The sequence below is a fragment of the Salmo salar genome, chromosome ssa01 (assembly GCF_905237065.1).
Source record: "Salmo salar chromosome ssa01, Ssal_v3.1, whole genome shotgun sequence".
NCBI lineage: Eukaryota > Metazoa > Chordata > Actinopteri > Salmoniformes > Salmonidae > Salmo > Salmo salar.
The window spans coordinates 30,925,954-30,943,426 of NC_059442.1; the positions used below are offsets into that span (position 1 = coordinate 30,925,954).

A 17,473-nucleotide genomic window follows, 5' to 3' on the forward strand; every position below is an offset into this window, starting at 1 on the left:
CGAGTATAACTTATTAGCATTGTCCACATGTGTATTTAATTTAACGCCCAAAACGGCTTTCATATATCTATTTTGGCCAGCCTGTCATTCTTCGTATTTCCACGGTATCGACTAGATGGGATACAGTTTGTCAGAATTGCCCAGAATGTACTTTTCGTAACAGGTTATGAGAATTAATGTAGCAGTTTAGGAGATATAGGTTAAGGTTAGGAAAGGGATTTGGGTTAACTAAAATGCTACATTTTTCAACTTTATATAGCAATTTGACATAAACCGTATACCATCTAGCCGTGATCGCATTCGTCCTGAAAAAAAGCTAGTAGTAGACAGCTAGCTAGTAGCTAAATCTCAGATTGTGGTTGTGCGTGGTAATGTTTAGCATTATATCGATCTTTTCCCTATTATGGCTGTACGTTGGTTATGCAGGTAAGCATGAGGACATGTAGCTTATCATATATTCCTGACAGTTTATAATAGTAGTTATCTCTATTATTTCAACTTTGTTTATTTAGCTAGCACCGTTCAGATATCTAATACAGCGTAGGTAGCTAGCCTACATTTAGCTTGTACCTAAAAGACAAAACAATTACGCCACAGTAGTGTTTTCATTCATATGTGTTGATTTATTGCACTTTGGTTGACATTTGATGTTCTCAGGGAGCAAAATTGCTGTCAAGGGACAGGTGAGGTGACTGGGCGTCCTTTGTTTACCAGTGGTGCACTTGTTCCAAAGAGGATCATTGTCCTCCAACATAGGGAGCCCCGTTAAAATTCTACAAAATGTAGCTAGCTACAGCTTTCCTTCCCCCTTCCATCACTGATTAGAACTTCAAAATAACTGGACAGGTAAAAGTAATCTGGTGGAGCCGGTGCCTTCACATGTCCACTCATGGGTTGTGTTCCAGTAGTGCACAACATTGCCAAATCTGTTTTCTTATTGGACAAGTCCAAAGGCTCCATTAGAATTCCTTTAAAGTGCACATTTCCTTCCTCAGTAATAACTGACTGATGACACATGATTGGACATGTGAACTGACATGTAATCTGGCTCTACCAGATTACTTTTACCTGTCCAGTTATTTTGAAGTTCTAAAGACTCAAAGATGACTCAGATGGAGGTCTAATAGGCCTGTAGATGATGCTCATTTGAGATGGGAGCTAGAAGGTAACAGTCTAGGAACATACAGAGAGGGAAATGTCAGATGAGTCAAAATACCCCCGGAACGAGCCACACTGGGAGCCAAATTTGAAATACAATACATTGTATACATGGAGCAGGGTGGAAAAATCGCATTAAAAAAACTATTTAAATGTATTTTCGGAAGAACTGTGGTCACCATTCATGTAATACATTAAATATATAGTCTGCATAAGACTGAATTGGGGAGTTATTTCATAGTTTTTTCACAGGTAGGCCTACATTATTTTCCCATTTCAATCTTTTAGCAACCGTATTCTTGGAGTGACTGTTATGGGCAGAGCAGCCCATCCAATATGCACTTCAATATTTTTATATGCAACCTGGAATTAAATTTAATAGCACCAGTGCTTCTATAGTGAAACAAATCTCACATTGGTGCCATTTGCGAGCGATGTTGTTAGGCGACATTGTATCGTTGTTTCTTCTTCAGAGTGCACTGGCAACAACAATTTCATTTCACAGAGACAACACGGGTTCTTCAACTTTAGCACTAGCCAATATCCACACATTTTTTTATGATCTGAATGAAGATGATAGTGAAGGGGGTGATTGAATTTACAATATACAATTGGGGTTGGCCTCTAGCCAATTTGTTCCTGAGCTTGTAGCTAATCGGCGGGCCAGAACATATAGCCTACTATCTGCCCAATTCATATCCCCACACTGCACATTTAACACGTGGTTAGTGGGATAATCAATTAAATGACAATGTGATAATTTCGATCTGATTACAGTGGTTAATTCACTAATGTCTCTATTAATAGGCCTTTACCTACTCTATTAAAATATGTTAATCATAAATGTATTTCTCCAATGCCAAACCAGTGTGTCTTGTTTGCAACGAAACTGTTGCTGTTTGCAAAGAATTCAATCTGAGATGTCATTATGAATCTAAGCATGGTACTTTCAGAAGTTGATTTTCCACCCCAGACATGAGGCCAAAGTCTGACGCAGAAAGCAGGTAGGCCTATTTAAGGAGTGCATTGTGACAGTATTGGAGGAAATAGCTATAGTGACAAATATATGGATAACATAATTGCGTCTGTCAAACAGGTGTGGTGGAAAATTCTAACCAAGTTAGAGAGACTTTGTTATTTCTTCAAACAAGCAATCTTTATTAATAAGAATTGCAATAATGAAGCTGGTCAGTTATGCACTCTGATGTGTACCGCCAAGAGTTCGATGACACGAGTGAAGCCTTATAAAGATAAACTCTTATATAAGCATATACAAAACACGTTATCTTGGTATGTGTACGTGTGTGGAGAACGAGACGAAACTAGGGTAAAAGGTACAGATGTGAATTGGTCGTCTCGTTCTGTGGCAACAGCTAGTTCTAGTCTAGTGAGTCAAAACAACAGGAAATCACTCTAGACAGTTTCTCTGAAGTAGATCAACGGTTCCCCATTTTGAAATGCAAGAAGCTATACAGCCTTAAAAAGATCATTCATTATACAAGCATTAAAGAGGTTTGACTAAAATTCCCCTTACACAGGTAAGCCTAACTCCTTCTTTTTTTAAATAGTGGTCCAACAAAGCCCTCTTGTTAGTAAATTTGCCTACTCAACTTTCAGCACAGGGCGCTGCCCATATTGATTTTAGAAACCGCGATCCACGTGGCTGCATCTCAACAGATATTTGTTCTATTTCATCCAATTGTATTCTATTCTCTGGTTTTTACCATGGACCTATTTCCCTAATATTATAATTAAGCTTTCACATATGTTTTTTACACTTTTTATCAAGCTGTTGGTGCTTGCTTCTATTTATGCCAAATCAGTTGACCGCTGTAGGTTGAACTTCTTGTTTCCTAACATTATTCCTTTACAATTTTTTGTAGCGAATAGAGAAGACCCTATACCCATCATATCCCACATATGTTAATCAAAGCAGCGGTGGAGTGGCTTGTCTGTCCTGGAGATCATGTGGCGGGCTTATAGTGTGTTCTTTCAATCAGTTTAGATGTCGTGAAAAAATGAAATAGTAAGCCTATAGGCAACTCCAGTGACATGTAATAGCCTATTAACTTTATTTTTATGCAAACCTCCAGAACATACATTGCGAAACTTGAAAGAACTCGTGGTTCTCACGGTCAAGCGAAATTATACAATGTATCACTTGTACTCTCTGAAAAGGAAAGAATAATATGATTTATTTGACAATTAAAAAAAAAATATATATATATATATATATATATATATATATATAACCACACATGTTGATCCAATACATTTAAAAATCATTCAGGATAACACAACAAAGTTTAGAAAAGTATTTCCATTGTGGTCTTCTTAATACAATACAATGTAGCCTAACAACATCGTTCGCAAATGGCACAGATGTGAGTTTCTTTTTACTATAGAAGCACTGGGCCTCTTAGATGTTAATTCCAAGTTGCATATCAATGTTTTTAGGCTCATATGACGGTCTGCTCTGCCATTTCGCTCCTTCACACCAGGGCTGCCAACAATATAGGGTTGCTATAATACGTAAAGGGAAAATAATTGACCTGTGGAAAAACTATAAAATAGCTCCACTACCATAAGATATATTAAAGCTGCAATATGTACCTTTTTGGGGGACTGACCAAATTCACATAGAAATGTGAGTTTTAGATCTGTAATTCTCATTGAAAGCATGTATAGGAAGTGTTAGATCTATTATATGTACCATATTTCTATGCTTCCCATTCTTAAGTATAGTTTTTGCTTCTTTTACTTTTGTACACCAACTTTAAAAAGCTGAAAATACAATATTTTGGGTTATTGAAAATATATTTCACAGCTGTTTAGATGGTACAATGATTCACTACACTATACATTGCTTGTTTTGTCACAAACTGAACTTAGGCGAACTATTTGAATTTTTGCAACCAGGAAATGGCAGAGCAATTTCTGCATATTGCACCTTTAATTGAATAGTGACCACAGCCCTTCCGAAAATATATTGAACAAAAATATAACCGCAACAATTTCAAAGATTTTACTGATTTACAGTTCATATAAGGAAATCAGTCAATTGAAATAAATTAATTAGGCCCTAATCTATGGATTTCACATGACTGGGAATACAGATATGCATCTGTTGGTCACAGGTACCTTTAAAAAAAATTAGGGGCGTGGATCAGAAAACCAGTCAGTATCTGGTGTAACCGTCATTTGCCTCATGCAGTATGACACATCTCCTTCGCATAGAGTTGATCAGGCTGTTGATTGTGGCCTGTGGAATGTTGGCCCACTCAATGGCTGTTCAAAGTTGCTGGATAATGGCGGGAACTGGAACACGCTGTCGTACACATCGATCCAGAGTATCCCAAACATGCTCAATGGGTGACATGTCTCTTTTTATTTCAGCTCATGAAACACTTTACATGTTGCATTTATATTTTTATTCAGTGTACATTTAAATTGTGTTTTAATGCAATTTTGTCCCACCCTGCTCCATTTCAAATTTGGCTCCCAGTGTATCTTTACTTCCGGGCTATTTTGATGCAACTTGCAATTCCTTCTCTGTATGCTCCTAGGTCACAGTTAGTGATGCAATGGTAAAACAATGGGTGGATTAACGCTGATTGTGCTGCATTTACCCTCCACTAAACCACTGGTCATAGTGCTTACAAATATGGCCATTGGCCAAGGTTTTATTCAGGGTCACACTATCTCATATTCAGTAGGCAGCAAACAGAGAAGATACCTGGGACCTATTCAGGTTCAAATGTTGCAGATACAGGCTAAATATGAACGGACACAATTACCTGTCATATTCTGCATTACACACCATATGTAGGGGGCCCAAGACTGACCATCGGTCATTCAGTGGTCAACCATCCTCCACAGTCCCCATGATGTGTTCTACACCGTTGCCAGTAGGTGGTTATGAATCATGGTCAAATTTTCCGAATCTATATGTCTTGGCCGACCATTGCTCAATTCTTGTAGTCTGTTCTAGGCTATACACTTCTGTCTGAATGTCCTGCAATATATTCTCCTGAATTTAAGCCCCTGGGCCGTAACTAATCCATTTTGTGTACAGGCAGTTTTACCTCTTGAATCCTGTATGGATATGGAAGTTGGCATAAAATATTTAGAAAAATTTGATCTATGTCATTGTGGTATTCCATCAGCACCTTAGTTGGTCTCACGTTTCTGCCAGAGATGCCAAGTGCTTGATATCCCATGTAAATACAATACATTTCAAATTGTTTTTAATAGGAAATATAACATCAAACTCCTGCGCAACTCTGTATACGATCCCTTTGTACAGTCCATTGAAGACTAGTTTATGACGCGCGTGAACAAACCCTCTGAATTGATGCGTGGGAGGGGCAACACCGCAGTGCATAGTGCTGTTGGACTGTACCGAGGAGAATCAGCCATTGAAAACAAATAATCGTTACATACCTACATAAAGAGAAAGGATACGTATTTGGATGACACAACATCGATTATGATCATTGTTGGCTAGCTGATGGAAACGGACATCTTTAGAAATGTGCGCGAATGTCTTTGGCGCTTTGAAAAGGTGAGACATTTCATGCGCAGCTGGGAAGGTGGTGAGACATTGCTGGCGTCTGTTACATTGAAACAGAAACCTAGCAACTGACAGTTTTGAAAATACGTTTTGTCTGAGAGATAGGCCAGAGGCAGCACTGCAAGCCTATGTGGCGGTATGTGAGTTGGTGCATGCATTCTTTGCGGTGTCACTGTTGTTGTGTTCACTGCTATTTCTATCTCCTTTCGTCGGTAAGTAAATTATTAGATCGGCTGCTTACGATTACATAATGCTTAAAGCCCTCTGTAGTAGGCATGTAGTAACGTTACTGTAGATAGGCATGCAATGCAAAGTATTTGCTCACTGGTTTGCTGCGTTTGAAGAGGGACTGTTCTAGAACTCGTATTGGAGAATGGGTCTCTCAGACAATAAGCCTCACGGAGCATCACCTTACACCGGGGTTCCCCAACTGGTGATTTTATTTGCCCCCCCCCCCCAAGTTTTCTGAGCCAAATTCTTTTCATTTTGTTCCATTGTTGGACATAAAATACTAAAAACACCAGCAAATCAGCTCAAAGTTACTTACATTTAGGAAAGTTTTACCACGCATAATAGAGAAATGGATGAGATCGTATACAAACGTAAGTAAGGTTTGAAACGATTGTTTTAATCAAATGTTATATCTGTTTGAGCTTCCTGCGGTCAATTTGAAGTCTACAAATTATTTGTAATTATGTTCCGGCCACCTGACCATCCGCTCCCCCAAAAATTGTCCCGCAGCTGAATTTAGTTGATCCCTGCCTTACACAGCTCAATTCTAGACGACAGGTATGAATGTATTGATGACCTGGGTCTAAGATATGTAGACATATTAGCCATGTTGGCAGCCCACAGAAGACTTCAAGTTTGATCTGTTTGCTCATATCTAGTTCTGTGTCGGGCAATTTTTGATTTGTAAACTGTTGGCCTCACAGGTAGCCTAAGCCGTGCCCCATTGTGGCCAGAAAAGGGGCATTTGCCGGTGGCATCCTGGTTTGGAGACCTTTCCAGAGACTCAGAATGTGGTCATAACAATGTTTGTCCCTTCCTGATAGGCTACCTCTCTCTGGCATACAGAGTGAGGTTACATATCTGGGAGGTTTGACTAGCCTTTCGGGTTTAATTTATTACTCATCCTAAACTGACAGCAAAATGAAATGTATGCTGTTTTATTCAATGCAACTCATGTAGAGTTACATTAACTCATCTAGTTGTCGATTTGTGTGGATTCGGCCCATGGTTGTCACCATGCTTTTAGGTAGTACAATAGCAGCACAGTATTATTTGTGATGGTCTTTCATACTACTGTGTCTGGTTATATTCATTCAAAAGACAACAAGTAGCCTAGTGCCTGTCTCTCTCCTGAGGCCTGTTCTGGAAAAATGAAATCATTTTGTCTTTCATTTCTCGTTTAGCCCTCAGAAATACCTGTTGTCCTTTCTGTGTCAAACCATTTCAATTCAGCAAGCCATGACACCCACCATCTCACATTATTCTCAAATCGTTTCTGTAGTTAAACAGATAAGATTCCTACAACATTATTTTGTAGAAATGTAATTTGATCTCTGATTAAAAAAAAAGAAAAAGAAGCTATAATTGCACCCAAAATGACCATTTTAATTTATAGGATTCATACAGTATTCAGTAAATATAGTACCTAACATCTTATTTTGACCAAACTTTTTTTTCTAACAATGTGTAAGAAAGTGGTGATCAGCCCAGTCATTCTGGATGGAGGCTAACGGTTTAATCTAAATTACACTATAGTGCCTGGAAATACAATGGCATTGCAAAAGTAGTCATATTTAGTAGGAAATAACTTCATCAGCATTATCATGTCGCCAAATTTACTTTAGACAGATGGTAATGTTGTCATTAGCTATTAAAGTTTGTCAAACATAGCTAACAATGCTAACTTTAGCCGGCTAAAATCCAGTGGCCTCCCCTCAATCTTAGCTAGCTAATGTTCTACTGCATCTAAAGTCAATATGTTGACCTCAAAATGATGACAAAAGGTTTTCCGACTAATTATTTGCCTCCTTTTGAATTTCATTGTATTTCCAAGCCACTAATGCACTTTTGATTAAATCTTCATCAGCACTCATTGACGATGCATTGAGTAGAATGCTCAGTCGGCTATCAGTCCAAAACGAATGTTCAAAACAATATTTTGACAAAACATGCAACCCATGAATTGATAAGGTATGACATCAACCCATGCTTTGGTTTTGTTGGCCACTGTTTCAAATGCTAACTTTTAAGCATTTGTGCCACAAATCCAATTCAAGTCAATGGTACCTATATTAGCATTTTCACGCTTCATGTTTGCCACAAATGCAAAAAAGTTAGCATTTGAAACAGTGGCCAGGTAAACAAAACAAAATAATGGGTTGCTGTCAGACATTGTCCATAGACTGCTTACATGGTAAGGAAACCAATATGTCATTTGGGTGAACTATCCCTTAAACATTGAGGGGTTCTTAAAAAAAATCACTTAATAGCAGGAACAGCACCATTTAGTGGTCAGAACCTGGTATTATCAGGATGTGGGATGGGACATAAACCTAACAACATCAATGACTAATTGAACAGGGAAAAACAAACAAAAACAAATTCACTGAGAATACATTACATCGGCTGAAGAAACAATACTCCAAGCTGCAGCTCCATACTACTTGTCAAACACAGAGAAATGATACTGTATAGTCATTGTTGGGTTGGGATTGGTGTGGGGGTTCGTGGGAGGCTTTGGACAATTTCTTTGGATTCCTAATGTCTTACTCAACGTTAGAAAAAAAAGGTTTGGTCCAAATCAAATGTTAGTTCCTATATTTATTGAATATAATACAAATCCTATAAATTAAAATGGCCAATTTGAATGCTAATCTTATCTGTTACTAGCAACAAAATAGATTTCAGAACAATCGTGTGGCGTGTAGGAGAATACTATAAGCCCTAGGCCTATATTGTCTCAACTGACTTTTTCCAATGGCTCTCCTTTAGAGGTTGACCGATTTATGATTTTTCAACGCCGATACCGATTATTGGAGGACCCCAAAAAATCCGATACCGATTAGTCGGCCGATTTAAATAAAAAAAATAATATATATATATTTTTGGGGGGGATTTATTTATTTGTAATAATGACAATTACAACAATACTGAATGAACACTTATTTTAACTTAATATAATACATCAATAAAATCAATTTAGCCTCAAATAAATAATGAAACATGTTCAATTTGGTTTAAATAATGCAAAAACAAAGTGTTGGAGAAGAAAGTAAAAGTGCAATATGTGCCATGTAAAAAAGCTAACGTTTAAGTTCCTTGCTCAAACCATGAGAACATATGAAAGCTGGTGGTTCCTTTTAACATGAGTCTTCAATATTCCCAGGTAAGATGTTTTAGGTTGTAGTTATTATTGGACTATTTCTCTATACGATTTGTATTCCATATACCTTTGACTATTGGATGTTCTTATAGGCACTTTATTATTGCCAGTGTAGCAATATAGCTTCTGTCCCTCTCCTCGCTCCTACCTGGACTCGAACCAGGAACACATCGACAACAGCCACCCTCGAAGCATCGTTACCCATGTAGAGGAAGGGAAAAAACTACTCCAAGTGTCAGAGCGAGTGACGTTTGAAACGCTATTAACGCGCACCCGGCCAACTAGCTAGCCATTTCACATCGGTTACACCAGCCTAATCTTGGGAGTTGACAGGCTTGAAGTCATAAACAGCTCAATGCATTGCGAAGGGCTGCTGGCAAAACGCACAAAAGTGCTATTTTGAATGAATGCTTACGAGCCTGCTGGTGCCTACCATCGTTCAGTCAGACTGCTCTATCAAATCATAGACTTAATTATAACATAATAACACACAGAAACACGAGCCTTAGGTCATTAATATGGCCGAATCCGGAAACTATCATCTCAAACAAAACGTCATTCCTGTTACATTGCACAACCTTCAGTGTTATGTCATAATTACGTACAATTCTGGCAAATTAGTTCGCAACGAGCCAGGCGGCCCAAACTGTTGCATATACCCTGACTGCGTGCAATGAACGCAAAATGACACAATTTCACCTGGTTAATATTGCCTGCTAACCTGGATTTCTTTTAGCTAAATATGCAGGTTTAAAAATATATACTTCTGTGTATTGATTTTAAGAAAGGCATTGATGTTTATGGTTAGGTACAGTCGTGCAACGATTGTGCTTTTTTCGCAAATGCGCTTTTGTTAAATCATCCCAGTTTGGTGAAGTCGGCTGTCTTTGTTAGGAAGAAAGTGTCTTCACAGTTCGCAACGAGCCAGGCGGCCCAAACTGCTGCATATACCCTGACTCTGTTTGCAAGAGAAGTGACACATTTTCCCTAGTTTAAAGAAATTCATGTTAGCAGGCAATATTAACTAAATATGCAGGTTTAAAAATATATACTTGTGTATTGATTTTAAGAAAGGCATTGATGTTTATGGTTGGAGCAACGTGTACCTAAGCGATTATATGCAACGCAGGACAGGCTAGATAAACTAGTAATATCATCAACCATGTGTAGTTAACTAGTGATTATGATTGATTGATTGTTTTTTATAAAATAACTTTAATGCTAGCTAGCAACTTACCTTAGCTTCTTACTGCATTCGCGTAACCTCGTGGAGTGCAATGTAAAGCAGGTGGTTAGAGTGTTGGACTAGTTAACCGTAAGGTTGCAAGTTTGAATCCCTGAGCTGACAAGGTAAAAATCTGTCGTTCTGCCCCTGAACAAGGCAGTTAACCCACCGTTCCTAGGCCGTCATTGAAAATAAGAATGTGTTCTTAACTGACTTGCCTAGTTAAATAAAGGTCTAAAAAAAAATAAAAAATAAAATGTTTTACTACAAAATAAAAAATTGTCCAAATTGGCGTCCAAAAATACCGATTTCCGATTGTTATGAAAACTTGAAATCGGCCCTAATTAATCGGCCACTCTGATTAATCGGTCGACCTCTACTCTTCTTAGACAATACTACATATAGACTATAGTCAAAACCTATGTAACACTGACATTATTTGAGGCTTTTCATTTGGGTTTATTATCTGAGTGGTATTGCAATGTAACCAATAGACATGTTTTCCTCGGGACTGTCTAAATATGGTTTAAATGGACCCTAGTAATCCCATAATGACTGCCAAATCGGCGCTCTCTCACCATAATCCCCGTTTGGAAAAATCCCTCATATGGTGAACAACAGTGATACACTGTCTCTTTAAGAATGAGAAGAATGACCTGTCTATTGTGACATTACAGACACATCACTTAAATAGCAGCAGAGGAACCGCCTGCAAATACAATATTTTGAGAGCCTCTCAATCTGCGGTGTCTGGATGCCGATGGTGCAGAATTTAGGCTACTGGTGTGTTCTTCTGAGCCAGCTTGATCTTATTCATTGAGTTTTCCCTCTGGAGTTTTTGTAAGTAGTGTTGTTGACTATTTTATACAATTAAGGAAACAGTCATCTTTGAGTGAGAGGAATTAGTTCTGTTGGGTGTCATTTTCAGTCCGCTCAGACGTTCCCTAAAGAATGTAACTCAATTATGGTTATTTCAGACCTGGGGAGTAAAACGGCATTGTTGTCGCTGCAGTAATCAGATGTAGTTCAGTGGCGTTCATTAGACAGCCTTGGACATAAACTGAAATACTAGCCAACACTGTGTCTGGAGCTGTAGCCTACTTTCAGTAAGGAGTTTAATGATTGTCATGCTAGTGTTATAATTGAATGTTTTAATTAATTTATTGCCTGTTTTTAGGACATGCCTGCATAATTCTTGTTGGTTAAACGGTCACACTAACAAATTGGTATTGTACTTTGATCAAGTGCATCAAGTTCATTTAAACCTCCAGTAACTATTTGTTCTTTGAGGTAAGAACAGGGTACAAAAGCGTCTTGTTCACGCTTGTTTTTATTTTGGGTGGAGCTTGGAAAACCGCAGGCAGCTTAGGTCAACATTACATAATGGAAACAAGAACACCTGGCCTAACATACGGAATTGGACAAGCCTCATACTGATAAGCTTATTTTTTTCTTCACATTTTCCTATTTTAAAGTTGAACAACTGATTGAAAAAATATGACATTTTAGAGAGTGTAGATTTTGCCTATGAATGTGTTTAGTTGTGAACTTTTGTTATTGCATTTGTGCTGTGCCTGTTTTGCAGCTTGTTTGGAAAGCCCTTTGATGGTGGAAAGAGGATGGACCATGGCAGCCAGCAGCAGCACCCAGCCATGATACGACTCTATGAGGTCCAGCGGGAGGTCCAGTCTCTGGGCCCTCAGGTGTGCACCTTCAGTGGGTTGAAGAACGAGCGGGAGTATCGACGGCTGGAGCGCGAGCTGACCCGGCTGCTCCTGGAGGTGGACCAGGTGGACACGGAGGGCAGGGCAGACCTACAGGGGGCACGCAAGAGAGCAGCCCAGGAGGTGGAGGGGCTGCTGCGCTACCTTGAGGAGAACGCCACCCACCCGTCCCGCCTGGCCATCGAGGAGCTGAGCCGGGAGGCCCAGAGGCTGGTGGAGCAGGGGGTGGTGGAACCGCAGCGGGCCGGGGGCACAGCAGAGATCAGTGATGAGCTGGTGGATGCCGTGCAGGAGCTGATACTGAGGCTTACCCAGGTGAAGACAGGAGGAAGTGTACCCCTCCGTAAGGCTCGCTATCGGGCCCTGACACGACTGTGTGCCGTGCAGGACGTGATCGAGGGGCGCACGCGCCAGCAGACCCTCCCCCTGTCAGAAGACACGCACGTGGCCGTGCAGAGGATCAACCAGGTGATGGTGCAGGTGAGTGGGGCGCGCAGCCAGCTGGTGGCACTGCTGATGGGGCTGAGTGGGAGGGATAGCTGTGCCCACCTGTCCCGCGTGCTCACTGAGCTCCTGGTGGAGCTGGACGCCCTGGATGTGTCGGGGAACGCAGCGGTCCGGAACTACCGCAAACAGGTGGTGGAGGAGATCAACGGCCTGCTCAAACACCTGGACCTGGAGGGAGAGGGAGACGACACCCGCAGGTACACAGCTTTACTACAATTACAAATAATAGTACAGAAAGGAAATACAGTATGCATGTGTGTATACATGCTTTCAGGTAGATCTTGGCTCAGAAATGTGATGTTGTATACATCTTTTTCTTTTTTCAGGTATGACTTGGCGCAGAATGACTCAATCCGTCAGATTGAGGCGGTGCGGGGTCGGGTGGGCCAGCTGCGCGGGGAGGTCCTGCGACACTGTGGGGTGGGCGACCTCTTCAGGCCCAAGCCTGAGCTCCAGAGTCTCCTCACACACCTGGACCAGGTGGACACGGCCCGTAACCCCTGTATCCGTGAGGCCCGCCGACGCGCTGTGCTAGAGGTCCAGGCTGTCATCACCTTCCTGGACCTCCGTGAGGCCCTGATCTGCCGCCAGCCCGGCTCCAACGAGCCCCCACAACACAGGGCTGTGTGGATGGTCCTGGGCAGCCTGTCAGACCTCCAGGCCCAGGTACTCTGCTTCAACGGCAAGCGGGCCGACAAGAGCTACATATTGCTTGAGGAGCTTCTAACTAAACAGCTGCTGGCCCTGGATGCAGTTGACCCACAGGGTGATGAGATGACCAAAGTGGCCCGCAAGCAGGCAGTCAAGTTTGCCCAGAACATCCTCAGCTATCTGGACATGAAGACAGACGAGTGGGAATACTAATCCACTGGAAAAGACTATACATAGCTGAAGTATGCGTCCGCCGACCTATTAAATTGTATATATACACTGGTGTATCATCACTCTAAGAGTTGGGGTCTGTACATTTTGACTAAATCCCAGAATTCACTGCAGCAGCGCTTTTGGTCTCTTTGTTGTCATTGTCACTGGCCTGTGGGTAAAAAAACCAACCCAAGAACATTTTTGTGAAATACAATTTGGAGAAAAGTGTTATGACGTGCTTTTGAAAGTTTATTGAGCATCTTTTTGAAATCTACTGTATGTGTATGAGTTTTGATCAGTGTTGTTGTGTGGTTGTAAAGCCTGCGGCCAAAAGCACTGAAGCCTGTTATGGTGGTGGTCAGAGTAGTTAAGATCCAATCACGTCATCTGTTTTTCAAAAGCAGGAGTGGGACTAGAGTAATTACATCTCAATGGTATCCATGTTTTGCTTGACTACTTTGGAGGTCAGTTGTAAATTAACCCAAACGATGTCTGTGATGTCTCAAAATACTTCTTTACCGAGATGAACAGAGAGTGTACATCAGCACTGTGAGACAAGATCTTCACCTGTTCATTTTGCTTCTCCTCTGCTCCCTTTCTTCCTTTAATCAACACTTCTGAGGCAAACTCCCCTAACCATGGCTGGACACACCAGTCTCTGGCAACTGTTCAGATGACAAATGAAAAGGAGAGCTTATTCATGGCTTTACCCACTGTCCTACAATAATGAAGATGGGCATGGAACTCAGTGAAGTTAAACGGCCTGTGAGATCCTTTGTCAACTTGGAGGGTTAGTTAAAGGCCTAGTTGTAAAGACTGAATATTTGTAGACATGATAAATTACTATGTTTGTCTGTAATTTGTAGCTAAATGTTGATTGTGACTTGTGTGTTTGTGAGGCTATATCCTGTCTGCATTGAATTTAGTGAAGGGGAAAAACAGTGTGGAGGTGGTTTTGTTTTTGTCTGTGACTTTTCTATTGTCAGAGGAGTGTGTCTGGGAGCCCTGGTGAGGGTCACTGATTTTACGTTACTATTATTATAGCTGTTGACAGTGATCACAGTGGACAGGGCAGTCTAAAACCGCTTCAGCAGAGGTAGGAAGCTATTAGTAAAAAAAATCTGTGTCTTTCCTTTCACCCCCCTTCTGGTGTTTTTATCCCAAACAAAGCAGCCCCCACCATACTCCACACACAAGCTAGGGAGGGACTGGCTGCTACCTTTTACAAAAGAATCCTGAATGCACAAAGACAAGAAAAAGCACTAAATGGGTGACTGAGGAGCACCTAGGAAATTGTCACCGTGAGAAATTTGCACTTTTTACACATTTTCAGCATTATACCTCAGCTGTTAATAAATGGACCCCTGCATGCCTGGTAGATAGCCCTAAGTACTAACAGAGCATAAACAGTCCTCAGTTAACTCCCACAGAACTCCCAGACTCTCAACACGACAGGGGTTATTCAACCCTTCCCCTGCTGCTGTTGAAGAACATATGGCACAAAAACAGTGAAATCCAGCTACACGGTCATGGGATGTCTGACTCATAAGTGAGATAATGATTCGATTAGACAGTGTTCAGTGTGGCCTTCATGTAATGGGTGTTTGTTCACACAGCAAACCTAATGCTGTCTCAAATTAACCAACCCTGCCAGATCAGAGGCTAACACTAGCTACTGTTATAATTCTCCTCTTGATCTGCTCACGTACCAGTAGGTGTGATTATCAACGCACAGTTGCACACAACCTTGCAAAAATAGAACAAACCTCTTATCTGAAAGCAATGCAAGGTGTTCTATCTGAACTATGTATGCATCAGTTGCATCCCGTGTTTGAAAATGCATTGAACATTTTAGGGGTAGAATGTATCATTTTGTCAGTGAAGAATGTTATAAGTTTGTTTTATTTTTCCAAGTACCAAAGCTGATTTATTTTAAGGAAACTTTTTATGTTCCTTACTCTGTGGTGGACCTTTTGGTTTGCTTACTTTGCAAATGGCAGGAATGTGTCTGTGGGGTACAGTATTAAATGTTTTAATTTGACGATCTGTTTCTCCAGTCGCCTTTGACTAAGTGGATTGTGACAGGCTTTGCTGTGTTTCTCATACAAGATGCACGTGTACAAACGCACACTGAGGTTTAAATGATGTGTGAATGCTTCAATAATAGGTTTGTTAGACTTTTTATTCCGACTCCAAAATAAAAAAGGTGTGTTCCGGATCTAGTTGTGTAAAGACCTTTTTATTTTTTTATTCCTGGTTTTGCCATTCCCATGACAACACTATCATATGAGTAGACAGGTTACAAAACTCCATGTATAAAAACAACTACAATTTGTTAACCTTCAAAATATCAATACTATATTTAAAGACTTTCCATTGGGAGTAGTATATCTAGCTAGATTTGTACTGCCAATGTACTTTTTGTCTGCTACAGATTTGAAAGGCCACCCAAATGAAGCCCAATGTATCACCCATTTATGTATGTACATACACTACCGTTCCAAAGTTTGGGGTCACTTAGAAATGTGACCCCAAATGGTTTTTTTTTTTGTCCATTTAAAATAACATCAAATTGATCAGAAATACAGTGTAGACATTGTTAATGTTGTAAATGACTGTATGTAGCTGGAAACGGCTGATGGAATATCTACATAGGCGTACAGAGGCCCATTATCAGCAACCATCACTCCTGTGTTCCAATGGCACATTGTGTTAGCTAATCCAAGTTTATCATTTTAAAAGGCTAATTGATCATTAGAAAACCATTTTGCAATTATGTTAGCACAACTGAAAACTGTTGTTCTGATTAAAGAAGTGATAAAACTGTCCGCCTTTAGACTAGTTGAGTATCTGGAGCATCAGCATTTGTGGGTTCGATTACAGGCTCAAAATGGCCAGAAACAAAGGAACTGTCTTCTGAAACTCGTCAGTCTATTCTTGTTCTGAGAAATGAAGGCTATTCCATTTTATACAACGATGTGTACTACTCCCTTCACAAAACAGCACAAACTGGCTCTAACCAGAATAGAAAGAGGAGTGGGAGGCCCCGGTGCACAACTGAGCAAGAGGACAAGTACATTAGAGTGTCTAGTTTGAGAAACGGACGCCTCACAAGTCCTCAACTGGCAGCTTCATTAAATAGTACCCGCAAAACACCGGTGTCAATGTCAACAGTGAAGAGGCGATTCCGGGATTCTGGCCTTCTAGGCAGATTTCCTCTGTCCAGTGTCGGTGTTCTTTTGCCCATCTTAATCTTTTATTGGCCAATCTGAGATATGGCTTTTTCTTTGCAACTCTGCCTAGAAGGTCAGCATCCCGGAGTTGCCTCTTCACTGTTGAACTTTTAACTGTTGAACCCCAAACTTTTGAAAGGTAGTGTATATGGTCACATTCCATCAGTTTATAGTATAGCTTTGCATAAGGACAGATAGGAACTAAGGGTACACCTGCATTGCTTCTACACATGCATTGCTTGCTGTTTGGGGTTTTAGGCTGGGTTTCTGTAAAGCACTTTGTGACATCAGCTGATGTAAGAAGGGCTTTATAAATACATTTGATTGATTGATTGGGTAAAGAAGCTTGAGTTGAGGTGTAGACTGTTAACTGGTATGAGTTTTGGGGCACTAAAGTGCCTGTTGCCCAGCCTTGACCTCTACCTGAACCCAAAGTATCCAATCAACCATAGTCCGAGATTCCTCCCAACGCCCACACTTCATAAAGACGTCAGTGACCTTGGCCTCAACACACACACATACACAGAGGCTGACTGGTGGATTTCAGAAAAGCTCCCAGCGTTCTACATTAAAAGTCCATCATATAAAGGCTTTTCAGAGCATTAGCTCAGAAGCAGAACTGTGGGAGGGACAGGGCGACTGGCCACACGGAACACATCCAAATGTAAACCCCATGTGTGGGGTCATGACCTTTCACACGACAGAGTGTCTCAGCACGGGCTCACTTCCGCTCCATCACCTGCAACTCTGTACAGTATCACTATAGCATTATTACAGTATCAGTTTAGAGTGCCT

The 17,473-nt window shown here is 40.7% G+C and overlaps 1 protein-coding gene across 5 annotated transcripts; it reads left to right on the forward strand.

The window, feature by feature from the left end:
- The first annotated feature begins 138 nt into the window (after positions 1-138).
- On the forward strand, positions 139-15,663 carry bag5 (BCL2 associated athanogene 5). Of its 5 annotated transcripts, none has more exons than XM_014190445.2 (3): positions 139-426; positions 11,936-12,778; positions 12,908-15,663. In XM_014190445.2, exons 1-3 carry the CDS (start codon positions 404-406, stop codon positions 13,443-13,445), a joined length of 1,404 nt encoding a protein of 467 aa, XP_014045920.1. In that variant the 5' UTR covers positions 139-403; the 3' UTR covers positions 13,446-15,663. The 5 variants fall into 5 exon arrangements, with proteins under 5 accessions (XP_014045920.1, XP_014045932.1, XP_014045908.1 ...); XM_014190457.2 differs by lacking the exon at positions 139-426 and adding an exon at positions 2,358-2,696; XM_014190433.2 differs by lacking the exon at positions 139-426 and adding an exon at positions 4,572-5,722.
- The last annotated feature ends 1,810 nt before the right edge of the window (positions 15,664-17,473 follow it).